At 44.2% G+C, this 17104-nt stretch overlaps 1 protein-coding gene across 4 annotated transcripts in view; it reads left to right on the top strand.

The window, feature by feature from the left end:
• Positions 1-17104, top strand: part of TACC2 (transforming acidic coiled-coil containing protein 2) — a 118299-nt gene that overhangs the window by 34634 nt on the left and 66561 nt on the right. For all 4 annotated transcript variants that reach the window (XM_053983994.1, XM_053983996.1, XM_053983995.1 and 1 more), the window contains 2 exons: positions 9081-9206; positions 14670-14801. In XM_053983994.1, coding sequence (XP_053839969.1) covers positions 9081-9206; positions 14670-14801 — 258 coding nt within the window. Of the gene's footprint in view, positions 1-9080; positions 9207-14669; positions 14802-17104 lie in introns of those variants that run through there.

The following is a 17104-nucleotide window of genomic DNA, read 5'->3' as shown; positions in this document are numbered from 1 at the left end:
CTTCCTAACGATGTCATTAAACACTCAAAAGATAGAGTTAGTTTAGCTGAATAGTTAAAAGTCTCCAAAATTTTCCACATCTTCTCTTTTTATTTTTTTTTAATGTTGTGATGGTACATGAAACTTATATTACGTCTACCATTCTCCAAATCTTGTTCTTCTGGCAGAAACTCCAAATAAACTTGGTTTGCTAGAGAAGTTATCGTTGGTATTTGTGAGGCTTTGAGTCTAGCCTAGGGTTTTCTAAAAACCAGTCTTACTTAACTGGAAATTTGCAAAATGACAGTTTCCCATCACTTTCATCCTCCAAGATGTAATGTGTTATCACTAAACTTTCCTTTAGATTAGGGTGAAAGGCTGGGAATTTAAAGAGACAGCCATCCTAAAGCCTCTCCAGGACAAATTGCTGGGAAATGCACAACCTAATTTTCAGCCACCACCAAAATGATGGTTGTGGGCAATTTGTATGTGGAAAGAAGTGGAAATATAAAGTTCAGGTGTTTGTTACAGACGTGGCTTGGTATCTCAGCCAGGCTCTCTGCGGTTAATTGGATCTGTGGTTTTGCAGAGTGAATGACTGTGAACCTCTGGTTAGGAAATGCAAACAAGAAACTCCTGTTTTATTCTAAAACTGAAGTATATTTATATTATTTTGTTGCAGAAGGGTCTTAAAATGGGCACCAAGTTTTCACAAAGAATGATTTAAAAATCACACATACATTTTTTTTTTTGCATGGCCATGTAGTGATAGGCCAAGGGAGAATGGCTTTAAAAACAAAGAGGGCAGGGCTAGATTGGATACAGGGAAGAAATTCTTCCCTGAAAGGGTGGTGAGACCCTGGAACAGGTTTTCCAGAGAAGCTGTGGCTGCCCCATCCCTGGAAGTGTCCAAGGCCAGACTGATCAGGGTTGGAGCAACCTGGGATAGCAGAAGGTGTCTCTGCCATGGCAGGGGAGTGGCTCCTATAAATGTCCCTTCCAGCCCAGCCCAATGTGTGATTCCACAATTTACATTTTTTACGTGCCATCCTGATGCTTTCTGGACTTTCCTTGCAGTGCTTCCCTGGGAGCCAGGGAAGGGTTTGGACTCTGGCACTGCCATCCTGTGGGATGTCTCCTGCTCCCAGTCCCTCTCATCAGCTGCTCTGGTCCAGCTCTGGCCTCCAGAGAAACCTTTGCAAGGCTTTCCTTGGCAGCTCTTTGCCCTGCCCCAGCCACCCCTGCCCTGTCATTGCCTGCTGGGCGCTTATCTCTTATTTTCCTGTTGTTTTTCAGCTGTTTCCCTCTGTACTCCCCAAGCCCTCTGTTCAGGTAGCTCAGGCACACCTGAGCACGCTGTTCCTGGAGTTTCAGCCTATCAGGTCCCCACATTTAAATAGCAGAGGGCACTGGGAGACAACTGGAAATGTTTCTGTGACAAAGGTGGCTTGAAATTGCTTCACGGTAGGTCAAAGGGGTTTGGCACAGCAAAAGGCTAAGGAATGAACAGGTAGAGGCATGTTGTTTGAGTAAAATGAGCATTTATTCCAAAAATGCTGGCTTCGGTTCTGTTAGCAGGAACATGGCTTGTCTGTGGCCATGGCTTTGTGCCAGACTGCTGCTCACAAAGAAAATTAAATTTTATTTTAATGAATCGTCCTCTTTGCAGGGTTTCCCCCCCACCCAGGGCAGTTATACCTGCAGAAGCTATTTGTGAAATGCCTTCCAGATGGCAAAAGAGGTTAATTTCCCCCAAAATGAGAGGGGGACTGGACCCTTGTACCTGTATCAAAAATCACAGTAAATTTTTCCATGGCTGGTTTCCTACTGCTTGGGAGGCAGGATATGATAGAGATGCTGTCCCAGAAAGTTTTAACTCTGAGGCTCATCTTAACTCTTGCTGTCAGAGTGGGTGCTGCTGGCTCCAATTCCTGCAGCCAAGTGAGCTCTCCCCACACCATGCACAGTGAAAAGCCATGCCCTGCAGCGGTGCTGGCACTACACGTCTTTCAGCATTTTAACCCATTACAGTGTCTGATTTGGTATCTGGGGATCATTTGGTATAGTTTTCTATTTCCTGTTCAGGTATCTGAATTGTTAAAAGCAGCGATGAGCACGTGGAGGGGAAATCCCTGTCTTCTGCTTTCAGGCCAGATGGGAAAATTCTCCTCTAACACAAAATTTACCTGAACAAAAATCTGTTGCCTCTTTTTGCTTATAAAAGATCAGACAAGGGCTAGAAGTGGGAATAGTTGACTTCTTTAACAAAAGAATTTAAAAAATTGAACATTTTCCCCGCTGCAGCCCAGTTCTGAATTGGTGCTTTGAGAAGTCCATGAGGTATCATTACTGTGCCTTAATATTAAAAGGAGATGCTCAGTCCTGCTAGGGGCTGGACTGAGCTCTGAAGAGGAAGTGTTAGTTTTGTCACCCAAGATGTGGCTGGCACCACAGTTGAGGAGTTTGGAGGCATGGAGTCAGCTGGGAAACTAACTCAGCTAAACTGAGTCTCTGTAACCCCAGCATTTTATCCAAAATATCTCTATTGCTTACCAAATGCCCAATCTACCAACTCTCTTGCTGTGGGAGAGATATGAAGCTTATGGATATTGTATGGTGTGTTATAAACATGATAACGATCTCTCTGGGGAGAGACTCAATTAATTCCTTGGGTGCTGGCAGCTCGTATATACAATTTGGGGTATCCCCATGCAGACTTAATTACCTTAAAGCCCTTCTTTTGTGTTGTAATAAACCCATAAGAAACCCAAGAGACTAGTAAGGGCTGGCAACTAATTAAAATTGCTCCATTTTCTTCGAGGTGAAGAAACCTGTGAGGAAACAGGTAAAAACCTATGGAAAGAAAGAAACTCGTAAGAAAGCAGGTAAAGGAAGTTATAAGAAGGCAGGTAAAGAAATCCATGAGAAAGAAGGTTAACCTATAAAGATGGCAGGTAAAGAAACCTATGAGAAAACCTGGGTGACTTTAGGAGCTGGAATTTAACCCAACAATTAAGCCAGGATTAAAAATGGTTTGGTTTAGATTTTTGAAAACTGTTACTTGTTTAGCTATAAACACATAATGCTTCAGTGAAAGCTGTTAAAAAGTTTTATGTCAGCATCCTGAAAGCATTTAAAAAAGTTCTATTTAAAGTTGGGCAAAACAACTGAAACTTCAAAAAAAAAAAAAAAAAAAAAGTTGCCAAACACCATCAATTAAACCAGGCTTTTCTTAAGTGACTTTTAAAGCCTTGGGAGCTATGTGTGTGTGCTTTAAGCGTTACGCACACCGTAATTTAATCTCTCCACATCCCCTCCCCTCCAGCGGATGGAAACTCTGAAATCCCGCCGTAAAACCGGGGAGAGAGGGGGGGAAAAAAAAAATTAAATAAAAAGGAAGCCGGCCAGGTGTGAGCGGTCAGCGGCGCCGCTGGCTGTTTTCGCCCCTTTGCTGCGGGGGCCGCGCTGCCCCGGGCGCGCCGGGGGAGGACCCGGGCGCGGCACCGCGGCCGCTCCGGCCTTTCCTCGGGGAGCCTCATGGGAGGAGCCTGCGAGCGGCAGCAGCTCCGGGCTCCTCTTCCTCGGCCTTTTGTGGGCTCCCGGAGCAGCGGAGGCAGCGGGCTTTGGCGGTGCCCGGCCGCGATGCTGGGAGCGCAGGGCGGCGGTGGCCGAGCGAGGGGCTGCGCCGGGGGGTTGTGCTCACGGCGAGGATGACTGCGGGCAGGAGCGCTGCTGGTTATTTCCTGGCGTTGGTGAGTAGACACTTGTGAGTGGGAAAGTTATTTCCACAACCCCCCCCCCCCCCCTTTTTCCTTTTTAATTTTTTTTCTTTTTTTTAATTTTTTGAGTTTTGGAAGCTGTTTCTCCCGCTCCCACAGCGTTGCCTCCAGCTCTGGGTCGGGATTAAGTCTTCTTTCTTCCCCTCCAAAAAGAAAAAAACAGGATGGTTTTGTGGCTCCTGCCCTGGTTTCTGGCTGGGTTTGGGGTTTCTGCTCGAGTGAGGAGGAGACTCTGTGTGTGTTGTTTGTACTGAGGAACTTCTGCTTCAGGTTTGCTGGCTGGGAACTTTGGGAATTTGGGAACTTTGCAGTCGTGCTCCAGTGACATCAGGACGTGACCGAGAGCCCTTTTGAGCCCTTCCGAGCCCCTAAAAGCTGCTCGTGATGGGCTTTTTTTTAATGGTTGACAGTTATTACAGCAAATATGCTTATTCATCCTGTGCAGGCGTGATTTATACTTCTGACACTTTTATGTGGCTTTCTGCTGTCCCTCTTTTAGTTTGCGAAGGAAGTAGTGCTGTAACACATGTTTCAGTGCCTTTAAGTATTTGAATCTAATATAATTGTGTTTGTTTAATGTAGTAACTCACCCTAAGTTTTAATGCAATCACAGTAATGTAGAACACTCCAGCAAAAAAAAAAAAAAAATCTATTTTATTGTTACAGCTAATCAATCTGAGTGCATATGTTACAGAAATTAAGGGGTTTCTAAGCAAGGAGGGCTGGGTGAGAGAGGAAGTGCAGGACCTCAGGTAACGTGTGACTAAACCCCATCCCCTGCCAAGATAACTCCTCTATCTTGTCAGGGTTTCCACAACAAGTGCCAGAAAAATGCATTTTTGAGAATGCCAGTGCACAGTCCCTGACAGCTCCAGCAGAACACCGGGAGTTACCTGCGGGCACTGCCAGCTGCTGCACACCTGGGCTGCCTTCCACAGCTGGGGATTGCCTTCAGGAAGCCTTGGAAAAACGATTTCATGTCTCCAGAGCCAGCTCCCGTGCTTGTTTGCCTTTGTGGTGTTGTTGGGATGGAATTGTGCTGGAAGGGAAGGGACTCTCCTGTTGCTGGAAGCGCAGCCGTGTGTCCGGAGCCTGTGGCCAGCCAGGCTGGTGGCAGGTCCCTCCCTTGGGGACAGGTGTGACTCAGGTGCTGCCCCACCCTCCCTGCGTGCTCCAGGCGCTGTCACCCAGCACCCAGACCTGTTCTGCTGATTCCTCGAGTCCTGCTCAGAGGAACACCGTGGAAATCTGGAATCATTCCCCCAGGAGCCGGTTCTGGTCTCTTGGTGGCAGCGCCTTTTTTCCAGAAGTGTAGTTCTGCTGCCATGCACTGGGCATCAAACTCGTGTTCCCCCTGTCTGACAGGGATTTTATTTGCTTTTAATTAACACATGCCAGTTCATTTCTTGGATACCTTCATTACTGTGTTTGCACAGCTCCAGCTCAGCAGGACTCAGCCTGGCCCAGGCTGAGCCTAAATACAAAGTGCTGGTGCGAGGCACTTACGGCGTAGTTTCTTCTTCAGAGTATGGAATTTGAGAGATTTTTCCAAAATCACATATTTAAATGCATAAGTAGGTCTTTTGTTGGCTTTACAAAAGGCAGTGTATTGCCCAAAACTTGAACTTTTGACTGTGAGTGCGTTTTCAGTTGGTAAAAGTAAAACCTTGGCTAAATCTAAGCACAGTGACCAGCAGAAGTGACCCGCAGTCATTGCTGTGTCTGAGCTTTTAATGGACTTGTCCTGTGAGGATGGATGTTCCCTTAGTTCCTTGGGAAATAAAGCCACACTTCCCATTTTAATCTTAGAATCTCATATTTTTCCTGAAATGCTGTTGATATTTAAGTGGGTTTTTAATTAGTTCATAAGTAGTTGTGCAGGAGAGAAAGAAAAGAGGAGTTTGTTTGTTTTTAATGCTTTGTTTGTATCTTATTCAGGAGGTCTGAGCTGTTCCCTAAATAAGTTTAGTTTTAGTAAGTGATACTTGTAGTGTTGTTTTCTTATATGAGAAATAATTTCTTACCTCCTTCTCTGCTGAATCATTGACAGAAGTCCCAGTAAGCATGGAAATACTTTTAAAGAACAGAAATACCAAAGGGACATAGAGTTACTGCAACAGGTTATTTTTGACTTTTCTAGACACCAAGTTTATTTCAGTGAATATGGTTAATGCAAGAGATAAGCTGCAAACTGAACTGTGAGAAAATTAATATTATGAAAGAATTAATGGATCAAATTTTATTAGGTACAGTGTGTTTGAATGAATGAATTTGAAACTGATGTAGGTGCTGCTAGATCTTTTTCCTTTCCAAAGAATTGCAGTGTAAGAACTGAACAGAAAGAACAAATTCTCTCAGTATTTTTCTGGGACTGATTAATACTTTTCCTTATGTATGGGTAAACTGAGGCTGGAAAATTTGACTCTTTAGCCCAAGGTATTAGAAAGCCAAGTATGAAATGTAAAGGATTTTGTTTGTCAGCTTGCTGTACCCAGTGAGAACATCTTGTGTCCTGAAGTAAACAAAAGAGTGGGTGGTGAGAGCACTGAGAGCTCAGTCCTGCCTCGTGGTTGTTGGTGCCATTTTCCAGAGATTTCTGGAATAAGAGCAGGATGCACAAGTCTTGCTCTTATCTCATTAAAAGCAGCCAAATGTTTGGGACTGGGAGATAGCAGAGTTTGAAATGCTTATTGGTTTCCCTTGGAGTAAACTTGGAGCTGTTGTTGACTGTTCAAAGGGAGCCTCATCCAGCTCTCCTGATTGGAAAAACATGGACAAGGAGTAAATGCCAAGACCTGTAGCTGCCTTCTGTCTCCAGCACCAGTATCAGAGTGTTTTATAACTTTCCTATGAAATTAGGGGTTTAAGGACTGCATCTCAGGGATGTCAGGAGGAGAGCAGCAAACAGACCCAGGGCACCCAGCACTTGCTGTCTCTGTCCACGTGTGCCAAGTTGTGGCCCTCTGTGTATTTTAAATTTCTGCCTTGGTTTGAAGCCTTCTCACATAGAGTCAGATCTGCTGTGTTTAAGAAGAAATTAGACAGGTTTATGAAGTCTATGAATTCATTATGTTCGTTGATATATAATGAATACTGTGGGTCCAGCTTTGCCTGAAACTTATTTGCATACCTGCCTTCTAACAGTGACTTGGAAAATCTCTTTTCAAGGCTAAGTAGAGGCCTTAAAAGTGAAATTGTGAAACTCAAGAGCCTAAGGACACTTGATGGGCAGTGTCTTTCTCTTGTGACACACTAATAACAGACTGAACCCCGTGGTCTTGGGGCTGAATTTAGTGTGCTCACTGCAGCTGTTGGTAAGCAACTGCTTGTTAAACTGTGAGGTATTTTCCTTTGCAGACTATTTCAGTCATGCTTGTCATAAGTAGAATTTGGAAGCAGTTTTATGTCGATCCTCTTCCAGGCTCGACCCAGAGCTGAGGCAACAGAATGGAAAAAGCTTGTGGCCTTTTTATGGAGCTCAGTTCTTGCAACAAGTTGGCCTTAGAGGCTGGTGGCTGCAGAGGGGTGACAGCAGGGACCTGGTGGCAGGCCCTGGAGAGCCAAAGGCAGTTGTGATTCCCAGGAATGTCACTTGTGGAACTCGTTTGAGCAGCTCGTGGATGGTTTCATTGTTTGTGGAGCACAGAGCAGGGTGGCTTGGCAAGGAGCAGCTTCTCCATCACCTCCCCAGGCCTGAGTTTCAGGTTACTTTGTCCATAAACTATGAAAATCCCTGTCCAGGAGTTGGTTGTGCAGTGGTGAGGAGCAAACATTTCTCACCAGGTTGGGGCACAGCAGTTTCAGTTGCAGTTTGGGCTTGTGCTTTGCTTTCTAGGTGTTTACAGGAATAGCCTTAGAGCTCTGTCACAGCAAGGAGCAAACCTGCCCATCTCCTCAGTTCACTCATTATGAACATAAAAAGAAATTGTCAAGTGCTGTTGTCAAAATCTACTTTCCAAAGACTCATTTTAAGGCAAAGCAGAGGGGACACCCCAGCTGCAACTCAGTAATGAATGAAAACCAGTCTCTTTATGATAATGAGCCAGAGGACTTTAGAACCTGTAAACACCTTGGCTCAAAGGTCCCTACAACAGGCAGAGCCCTCAGGTGTGGTTAAACCAGAGAATCTGTGGGCAGTCAACTGCTCAGAGTTGTAATTGTTTTTCCCACATGAACATGTTAGAGAATCCTTTAGATAAAATATGGGAAGTGTGAGTACATTGACATGGCAGCCTTCAGTCATTACCAGCATAACACTGACATGGTTATAATAAAATTAAACTCTTTCTTGTGTTTTTTGATTCAAAATTAAATTACAGCAGGGAATCATCCAGGATCTCTGGATTTGAAGTTAGGTAGTATAGTAATCACTTAAAGCTGAGTTCTCTGATTTAGAGCTTTGTATTTATCAGCTGGAATTGCAAATGCCAAGTGACAGTTTTGAGTTTATGCACCTCAAATCCATCTGGGTATGGTGCCATCCCCGTGTGTTCAGTGTTGTTTTCACTAGGTAGTACAGGAAACAACATGGAGAGAAGGGATCCAGGGCAGTGTGAAACTGCATCAGCAGTTTAAGGTCACACTTTATGGTTTACAAATTGCTTGAGAATTTTGGTGAATTTTAGGGAAAACTGATGCTTGCAGGGCCCTGATCTCTGGGTGGTCACGTGGCAAAGTCAGGTTGAAGTAGCAGCAAAAACATTGTTTTTGAGGGGTTCTCATGGTTTGGTGTCTCTTAAAAATAAAGTCTCTTTTTCAAGGAGCAAGGCTCCTTTCCTTATTGATTCAGCAGTGTGTTTCCAAATGGTTTTCTTCAGTCCCGAGCTGCAGGTACTCAGGGGCTCTCTGCTTTTCCCAGGAATGGGACAAGGCTGGGTGTCTCCCTGTGTGTTCTCCACTGCACCTGGACACCTTTGACTCTGTGCCCCCACCAATGAGCGCCCCCTCCCCCAGCTCAGGTGAAATCCAACATCGAGCTCCTCTATTTTATGTGGTTTCTGAGCAAGGGAATCTTGTCATTTCTCTTGTTCAAGCTGCAGTTCCATTTCTCATTTGCTTTTCATAATCAGAAGCACAATGGGGTTCATTTGCTGTTGGGTTGTACTGTCTCATTGCTCCTGCAGTTGTAAGTCAGACAAAAATCCAGAGACTTCAGTCCTGTGGGAACAAAAGCGACTTAGATTAAAACTTTCTCTGTGTTCCCTAACACACAAGTTAGCTCATTCATGCTCAAGTCCAGGGATTCAGAAGGGTAAACAACAGTAATTCTGCAAAAACTGAGACATTAAAGGCTGCCTTTCTCTCTGTCTTTTCTCTCCACAGCCCTCCTGGGCCAGGTGATGATAATCAGTTGGCTTCTCCCCTGGATCCCTGTGAGCATCCCTCAGCTGTGTCTGCAGCCTCTGGAAATGCTGTCCCCGTGGGAGCTGCTGAGCTGACTGCAGCCAGGTACTGTCCAGAGCTGTGCCCTGGGGCAGGGCAGTGCCTGCACTGCTCCCTGCTGCGGGGGAGTGGAGCACCAGGAGCTCAGCACTGCCTGAGGAGCTGCTGTCACCCTCCTTGCATGGGCAAATGTCTGCTAGGACCAGTTGCTGATGGGTTTGCTGAGTCTGCCTCTATCAGCGCAGTTTTAAACCCCCCCCTTGTCAAAACCTTCAAAAGAAGATTCTGTTTACCCTTCCCTGAGATTCTATCACTTCAGCACAAAGGAGGGTTGTGACATGTGAAGGTGCAATATATGCCCTGTGTTTTTTTAGTTGCATGTACTTTTTTTTTTTTTATTAGTACAAGATAACTAATCCTTGGAGCGTTTTCTGTGAGAAGTTCTTAAACAGTATAATGTTGATTATAGAGCATTCAGGTATCTCTGTTGGACTCTGGCCTTTTTGTCTGCCTTTGCTTGCACTGAGAAGGGAAACTGTTGCCTTCTTTGTGCTGGTGGTAGTGGGGTTGTCAGGATCTTCGGGCATATAAATTTATCTGAACAATAGAGGAAGCCTTGTAGGCTGTGTGTACCCTTCAGTCACCGGGAGCTCAGTGGAGTGTAAACACACACAGTATATTTAAGCTAGCATTACATTTGTTAGCTGAAGTCACAATAATACACCATCAAAGGCTGAAGGGACCTTGTGTGGTTTGCTCAATCCACCTTAAAAGCTGGGTGACTTTGCTGTTCAGCCTGTCCTGGTCTGCCACCAGTCCCCAAGCTGGTTAGTCACCAATGCTGGCTGGGAGAGTCTGTGAGAAACAAACTTTTTCCTACAGTCAGAGTAAGATGATCTAGAGAAGCTTACAGTGGGAAGCTAATGATGTGGATTTCTTTCTGTTCTTGTAAGTTTTTACTCAAAGAGTTGTGTTTCTTTTGTTTTTAACAAATGTAATTGGGTTACTGATGCTTTTTTTTTTTTGTGGATTCTGCTTTTCTTGCTAATGGATTGTTGGCCATAGTAGTGAGGCAGTTAGAAAAGAGTGAGCATTAATTGAGGTGGAGCTGTGAACTACTTTCTGAATGTGGAAGCATGAAAAATGCACCAAAAGTGCCAGAAAGATTTGTATATGGGCTTTGGACTACAGTCTGGAACAGAAAATTGCGTGCCCCTGGGCTGATAATTTGCTGTTTGCAGGGAAAAAGGCACACAAGCTGTCTATGATTAAACATTTAGGGAGAGCAGTCTCAGAGTGCTTTAATTCACTGTTTCTTGTAAACCTCATGAATTCACTCTGTTTGCTTTCTCACATGAATCTGGAATTTCGAGTTAATTATATTATACCTTTTCTTTTGATCTCCTTCATAACTTGTGCCTTTTAAATGTTTTATTGTTAATGTCTGAAGGGTGTCTCGGGGCTCCTTGCTCCACCCCAGTGGCACAGGCTGTGCTGGTGCTGAGCTGTGGTTGCCCCATCCAGGGTGGCTGAGCCCAGTAGGGGTGAGGGCACAGGGACTGTGCAGCAACCACAGGATCTGGCTGTTGTTTCCAAATCCTGACCTTGAGGGAGCTGCAAGGATTTTTGCAAGGGTTCAGCACTAAAGAGTGGCAAACCAGGGGTATTTCACGTTGGATTTAGGTAGTTTTCCGATTCCTGAAACAGAGGAAACTGACAGAGAAATACACTGGGGTCAACTGGAGTGAAGCTGACTGTGAGTGCTGCTTCTGTGTTTGTTGGTTTGAACTCTTTTGTTTGGTTTGGTTTTTTTTAAGTGCTGCACAAGTTAACTCTTGTCAGTGTTGTTTGTTTTCCTTACTCCTTTATTTTGCATCCGTGCGCAGCTTTGGATATGAAAGCCTACCCATTCTCCTTCACCTGTCTTTTCTGTCCAGGTTGCCATCTTCTCTGTGAGCCTTGCAGAGGGGTTTCCTGCTGTCCCAGCAGTAGAAAACCCAGAGGCTGCCACTGTGCCCACCCCCAGGTGGCAGCTGGTTGGCAGAGGAGGGGTTAAATCAGTGCAGCTGCACCCCTGCTTTAACTCCTGTGTGTTCAGTCCTGGTGCAGCTCCTCCTGCAGCAGCAGCTCTGCTGACTTCCCTGGGCTTTGGTCCTGAGCTGCTAACATAATGTTGGTAGCAAATGAAAGTGCTAAAACACGTGGAATTATGCTCACACAGCAGGACTGGGCTTTTCTTACCCAAGGAAGAGCCTCAGTGATGTTTTTTTTCTTTCATGTCATTGCCTTATCTGTCCTCAACAATTCACCTGTGTAATGGAGCAGATTATTGCTGATATAAGTAAGATAATCTTATTAAAGTCTCTGGGTGTTTTTTTTGGCATTTTATGTAGAAGCAGTGCACCACTGCATTTCACTGTGGCTGGATACAATTCCCTAGTGCACACACTTGTGATGTCTCTGTGCTGCCTGCTGGGTACTTCTGCAAAATGGAAATGTTACAGGGGCTCCTGAGTGCCATGGTGTTATTCCAGTCTGCCTGCAGTAAGGTGCAATCATAAAGAGTTTTCCCCCAAAATATTTAGGTATTTACTAGATTTGCTTCTGCTTCTGTGAATTTCCCCATTAGGGGCATCACATAATGCAGACAGCGTGCACTTAGGGAAAAATAATGGTGCATACATCATGGGGGTCAGTTTGTGCTAAATGGCTTCCAGATGGCAGGGCAGAGTAAGAGATCAGGTTGTCCCTCCATCTGTCCAGTCAGGAAACTCTATCTTTGTTTGGCTTCTTGAGGGTGACTGACTGCCTCTCTCCTGCTGGTAACGTATTGATCAGGGACAACATGCTAGCATCTGCTCAGTAAGATTTTATTTATCTGCAGAGAAGTGCCCTGAAAAGAATTAGGTAAAAAGTTCACCGTCGGTTCTGCCAGGCATTTTTGTCCAGCAGTGAAAGGCCAAGTTCACTCTGATTTGCCAGTACATGTTGCTGTAGGAGAAGTTTTGGCCAGACACAGCTTTCTCTTTACTGTGCAGGTGCAGAGCTCTGCAACAGGACTTCTGTGCTGCATGAGGAATGTTTGGGTTGGAAAGGTAGAGAAGGCAAACAAGAGCCCTGTCTGTACAAGACCACAGCTTAGCTGGGTTCCAGGTTAGAGGTGTGAAACACTTCTGAGCAGTGTCTGTTCCCTGGTGCTTCTTTCCTGGCTTGTGGGGAAAAAATCCCAAACCTGCAAATGCCCAGGAAAAAAATGACAGCTTAGAAGGCACTTGCTGCATGTGTTTAGGGCTGTACTTCTCAGTGTTGGCAGCACAAAAGGGAGTACCCACATCTGTGCACACAGATAGTCAGAAAATTATTTTTGAGGTTTCAAAACTCCACAGGATAAATACTGGTCAATGTATAGTTTATTGTGCACTGAGAAGACTTGGGCCTTTTGGTAGTATTCTTCTTGCAACCATTAAAATATTACTAGTTAAGAAAAAAATTTAATGGATAATCTTGTTTTAATAAGAGCTGTGGAGAGGTTTTGATGTAGCTGCTTCACGTCTGAGGTGATGAAAGTCCCATGAGTTGACACATGAACCCCAGTTGATGCAGTGTTAAGCTGGAGAGCTCAGAATGAACAGAAAGTCTGTATTTTGGACAGGGTTTCTGTTCTGTGCTCCCTTGCCTCAATTTCTGCAGGTCTGTCAGAGTAGGAGTGGAGGTAGGGCTTTGTGAAGGATGGAGAGCAGAGCTTTTCCAGAAATCCTGGTGTGTTGATGGCAAGCTTTGCTTTAGTGTTGGGAATGACACTCACTGGTCAAAGTGTCTCTGAAAATGGTTTCATTTGATGTGGAAAGGCTTGGAGGGGGAAGCTGAAGGGCTGCAGATCATCATTTGGGCCTGTGGGTGAAACAGGTGCTGCTGTAAGACGGGGGCAGCTTTGTGTGTCCATAACACCAGGGCCATAATTTATGTGCCTTTGGTGCTCTCGTTTGGCTGGGCCCTCTTGTGAATTGTTTGGGTTTTGCAGCTCTTTGTTTGCTCTCCAAACAGATGTTCAGCATTCGCTTATTTTTAGCAGTTCACTTTTTTCTGCTTTAAAAATCCTACTTTCACTGCTCTCCGTGTGCCCCTATATAGTCACAGCCTTGGTATAGAGAGGATGCTGTTACTATATTAGTACAGAGACATTTTTAGCCAAGGACAAAGGCCTTTGCATGAAAAAGGAAACAGCCTGCTTTTTAATCATTATTTATTTATTTATTTGTTTGTATTCACTTGATGGGGCTGAAAATTTTGGGTGTGTCAGCATCAGGCCAGTTTGGGCAAACAGAAGGAAGGAAAGGAAGGAAGGAGTGAGGAAAAAGAGATAATTTCTTAGAAGAGGTAGCTGGGTAGTTGTCCCATATGGCACAAAGCAGCTTTGTGGATATAACCTAATCAAGGCAAACTACACTCACAAAGAGCTTTGGTGATCTTGGTACCTGAGTGGACAAGCACTTTGGGAAGTGGCTGTTCTCGTGCTCCTGTGTGTTGTGACTAAAGTTAGAGATGTGGTTTAGGCCTGTCCTCTGTTTGTGCACCAAAGAAGGGAACAGCCTGTCCCTGGACCTTACTAACTCTTCATCAGTAACGCAATTCCATCTGCTGCCTACAATTCCAGTGTAATTACTGGGGGAAGAGGAGAGAAAAATTCAAAAGGAATGACTAATATAGCTGTTTATCTTTAGTTCAGGAAACCTGTAAGAAGCTTCTCAGCCACGTCCTGTTTCCATCAACATTTCCATCAACATTTGTGCCTGTATCTCTGGCAGCAGCACCAGCAGGAGGGGAGGCTGTTGTGTGTGGCTGCTGCCCCAGGACATTTGTGTCCCTCTGGTGTGCCCTGCAAGGGACAGTGTGGTGTGACAAGACCTCAGACTGCTCCTGCTTTTGAGACATGAAGTCATGGGTTATTTAGTTCCTTTTCTGTTAATGAGTGTGGCTGAGAGCAGGGGGAGTTGTGTGGTTACTGCCCTGCTCCTGAGTGTGGGGCTTTGCTGAGCAGAGGGACTTCACATCCATGGGATGAGTTCTGGGATTACTGTCTTTAGTTTTACAGCCTACGGAGAGCTTTTAAAGTAAGAGAATGTTTTAGTCCCAGATTTTAGGGTTTTTTGCTAAAACACAAATTGCTTAATCGAATGTTTATATTGTACAGTGAGGAGAAAGGGCTGCGTGAGAACAGCGAAGCAGTCATTAGTGATTTATTTATTATACTGACTTCATATGCACTTAAATTCTCTGGCACTTAATGTCATGGTCTGTAAGAGTTGTCAAGACTTTATAATATTACTGATGATGTGGTCAGCTGAGAAGTGAAGTGAAATAATGTTTGGAGGAAGAAGTAATTTGTGGGAGGTGGGAGAGAGAGGGAATTTGGGAGGGGATGATGTGCTCCTTACAGCTCCTTGTAGATCCAGCCAAAGTTCATCCTAAAAAGAGACATTATTAAAGCTTCATGGGCATTACAGATTATTTTTAATAACTGTTTTGCAGCACTTCCAAGCCTGATAGCTGCAAGGGAATTGATAACCACGTTTCTGAGGATGTACCCTTGGCTGTGGCCCCTGGTGATGGTGTAGAGCTGCCTGCTCAAGAAACCAAAGGTTTCACGAGGGAAAAAAAAAGGTATTGTGTGATTTCCATTGTTACAAGATTTCTCCACGTCTTTACATCTTTTGCTTAAGAAATGTTTCTAGTGTGAAAGAGGCTGACTGAGTTTGACAGGTGTTTTGTTTAAGTTATATGAACACTTTGCTGCTGGATTTTGAATCCAAATGTTAGACTTCTCAAGACCTGGCTAATCCAGTGTATCTACTCCAAAATACCAGAAGAGGGAGCTTAGGCTACACTGGTTATTACTATGCTGATCTTTCCTTCTAATTTTAAACTATTAATTTTTTTTTTAGTTTTTTTTCCCCCCAATATTTTCCTTTATGTAATTAAAGTTTGTTGGGGTTTTTTTGTTGTTGTTTCTGAGTGTGAAACTGTGCAAGATCAGGTCCTATTTACGAGGACTTTTCTGCTCTTTCCCCTTCAGATGTTGCCAGCAACTTCCCCACCCCACACCTGATTTGCATTGTCACTGTCAGTAGTGAAGGAAGATATTTTTCAGCTTGGTTTCACTCTTGCTGAATAAATGTTACCTTGATTTCAAAGTTAAATGTTTCACTGCCTCAGATTTACACTGATTGTTGCCACAGTGTTTGATAGGTGGTCCAGCACATTTTTTGCTTTGAAAACCCCTAAACAGAGTCAGACTCATAGAATGATTTGGCTTGGAAGGAACCTTAAAGATCATGTCCCAACCATCCCATTTCAAATATAGTTGAGACATGTGCTTGGATATTCCTGTCTGAGGTGATTTACCAGTCTGCTCTTGGGGCTCAGCAATCAAGGCCTGCCCTTATTGTGACATCTATTAATGGAAAAGGTCACAGCGCAGCTGAGAATATGAAATGGGCACTCCCTGGAGAGCAGCATTCTCCACCCCACCAATACCCACTGGCAGCTTGTGACAAGTGGGATGCAAGACAGGAGACACCACGGGAAATACAGTTATGCCACTACAGCTCTGTTCAGAAATGTCAAAAGATACTGCTGTCAGCAGGAGGACACTCTGAATTGTGAATTAAAATGTACACAATGGATGTGTTCTGCTGTGGAACAGTGCACAAAGAGCTATTGGCAAATGCTATTGGCAAATATTGGCAAATGCTGCTGAAAAAACTATCGACTTAATATCTAGGAAATGTTGATTAATTAGTTCTTCTAAACTCCTGGTGGTTTTGGTCAGAAAAATGGTGTCTTCACCTTTAGTGTATGTGCTGCTGAAGCACAGTTAGGCCAACTCTTTGTAGTTTTCCTCCATTATACTGCAGTGCACAAACCATTGATGGAGAACAGAAGTGTTTTGCACCGGTATGCAATTTCTGTCATCTGGAGAGGATTTTCTGAATTGAAGGGTAGATACAATGGTTATCCTCTAAAAAGGAAGAAAAATGGGCAGGTGAGATTTTCAGTTGGAAAATGCTCCCCCCAAGATGTTGGCTCATTCCAGAGAATCGTCCAAAATTGTTTAAGCTTTATGGATACCCTGAATTTCACATTCTGGGAGTGCTGTAGTGCAGTCACAAATGACTGTTGTTTACAAATCCAAATTGGAACCACTAAAACATGGGGATTTTCTTTTCCTTTTCACTAGAATTCAGCTTCAACGACAGGAGAAATAACTTTAGAACTCTGCAGGCAAGCAGAGCTGCTGTGCTTAGGTATTTAGGCTTACATATTTATTTTTGTGCCTCTCAAGTTTGTTTGTAGTATGTTTAATAGTGTAAATGCCTGTGTGTGCATAAGAAGCTCTTGACCTTGGACACTTTTAGAGGTGGGAAGTCCACTGCCTCTTTGGGCAACATGTTGTATTAGTAGAATTTCTTAATGCAGAATCAAAATCCAGCCTAGGATGTCAGCAGCCCAAATGTGCACTCCCAGCATCCTCATTATGCCTTGAGAATAGTGATCCTGTCACCCACAGCTTCCTTCTCCAAAGCTGAGCTGCTGTGTTTGTATCTTAGTGGAAATTAAGATGCACAGAGGTGAGAATTAGAGCTGTCTGTTGGACAAAAGATCATTCTTGCACCCTCTTGAAAAGCAAAAGAAAATTACTGTCCAAATAGCTGTCTGCTGTTGTAATCAGCCCCTCATGCAAATACTTCTGAGACTACCTTGCATTTTTATGTGATTCCTGTGTATCAAGTCAAATCAGCCATGGAAAATAATAGCCTGCAAATTGGGTTATGTTTCACTTTGTCACATTGATGGGAAGTGTCTGGCAAGGTGCTGAACTTGTGCAGCTGCTGGGCCACTGTGATTTCTGTAAAATGGATCCTTGAGGCACTGCAGTCTCCTCTGCGATTAAGATGATCACATTA

This window comes from Vidua macroura, chromosome 8 (assembly GCF_024509145.1).
Source record: "Vidua macroura isolate BioBank_ID:100142 chromosome 8, ASM2450914v1, whole genome shotgun sequence".
NCBI lineage: Eukaryota > Metazoa > Chordata > Aves > Passeriformes > Viduidae > Vidua > Vidua macroura.
This window is presented reverse-complemented; position numbering and strand designations above follow the sequence as displayed.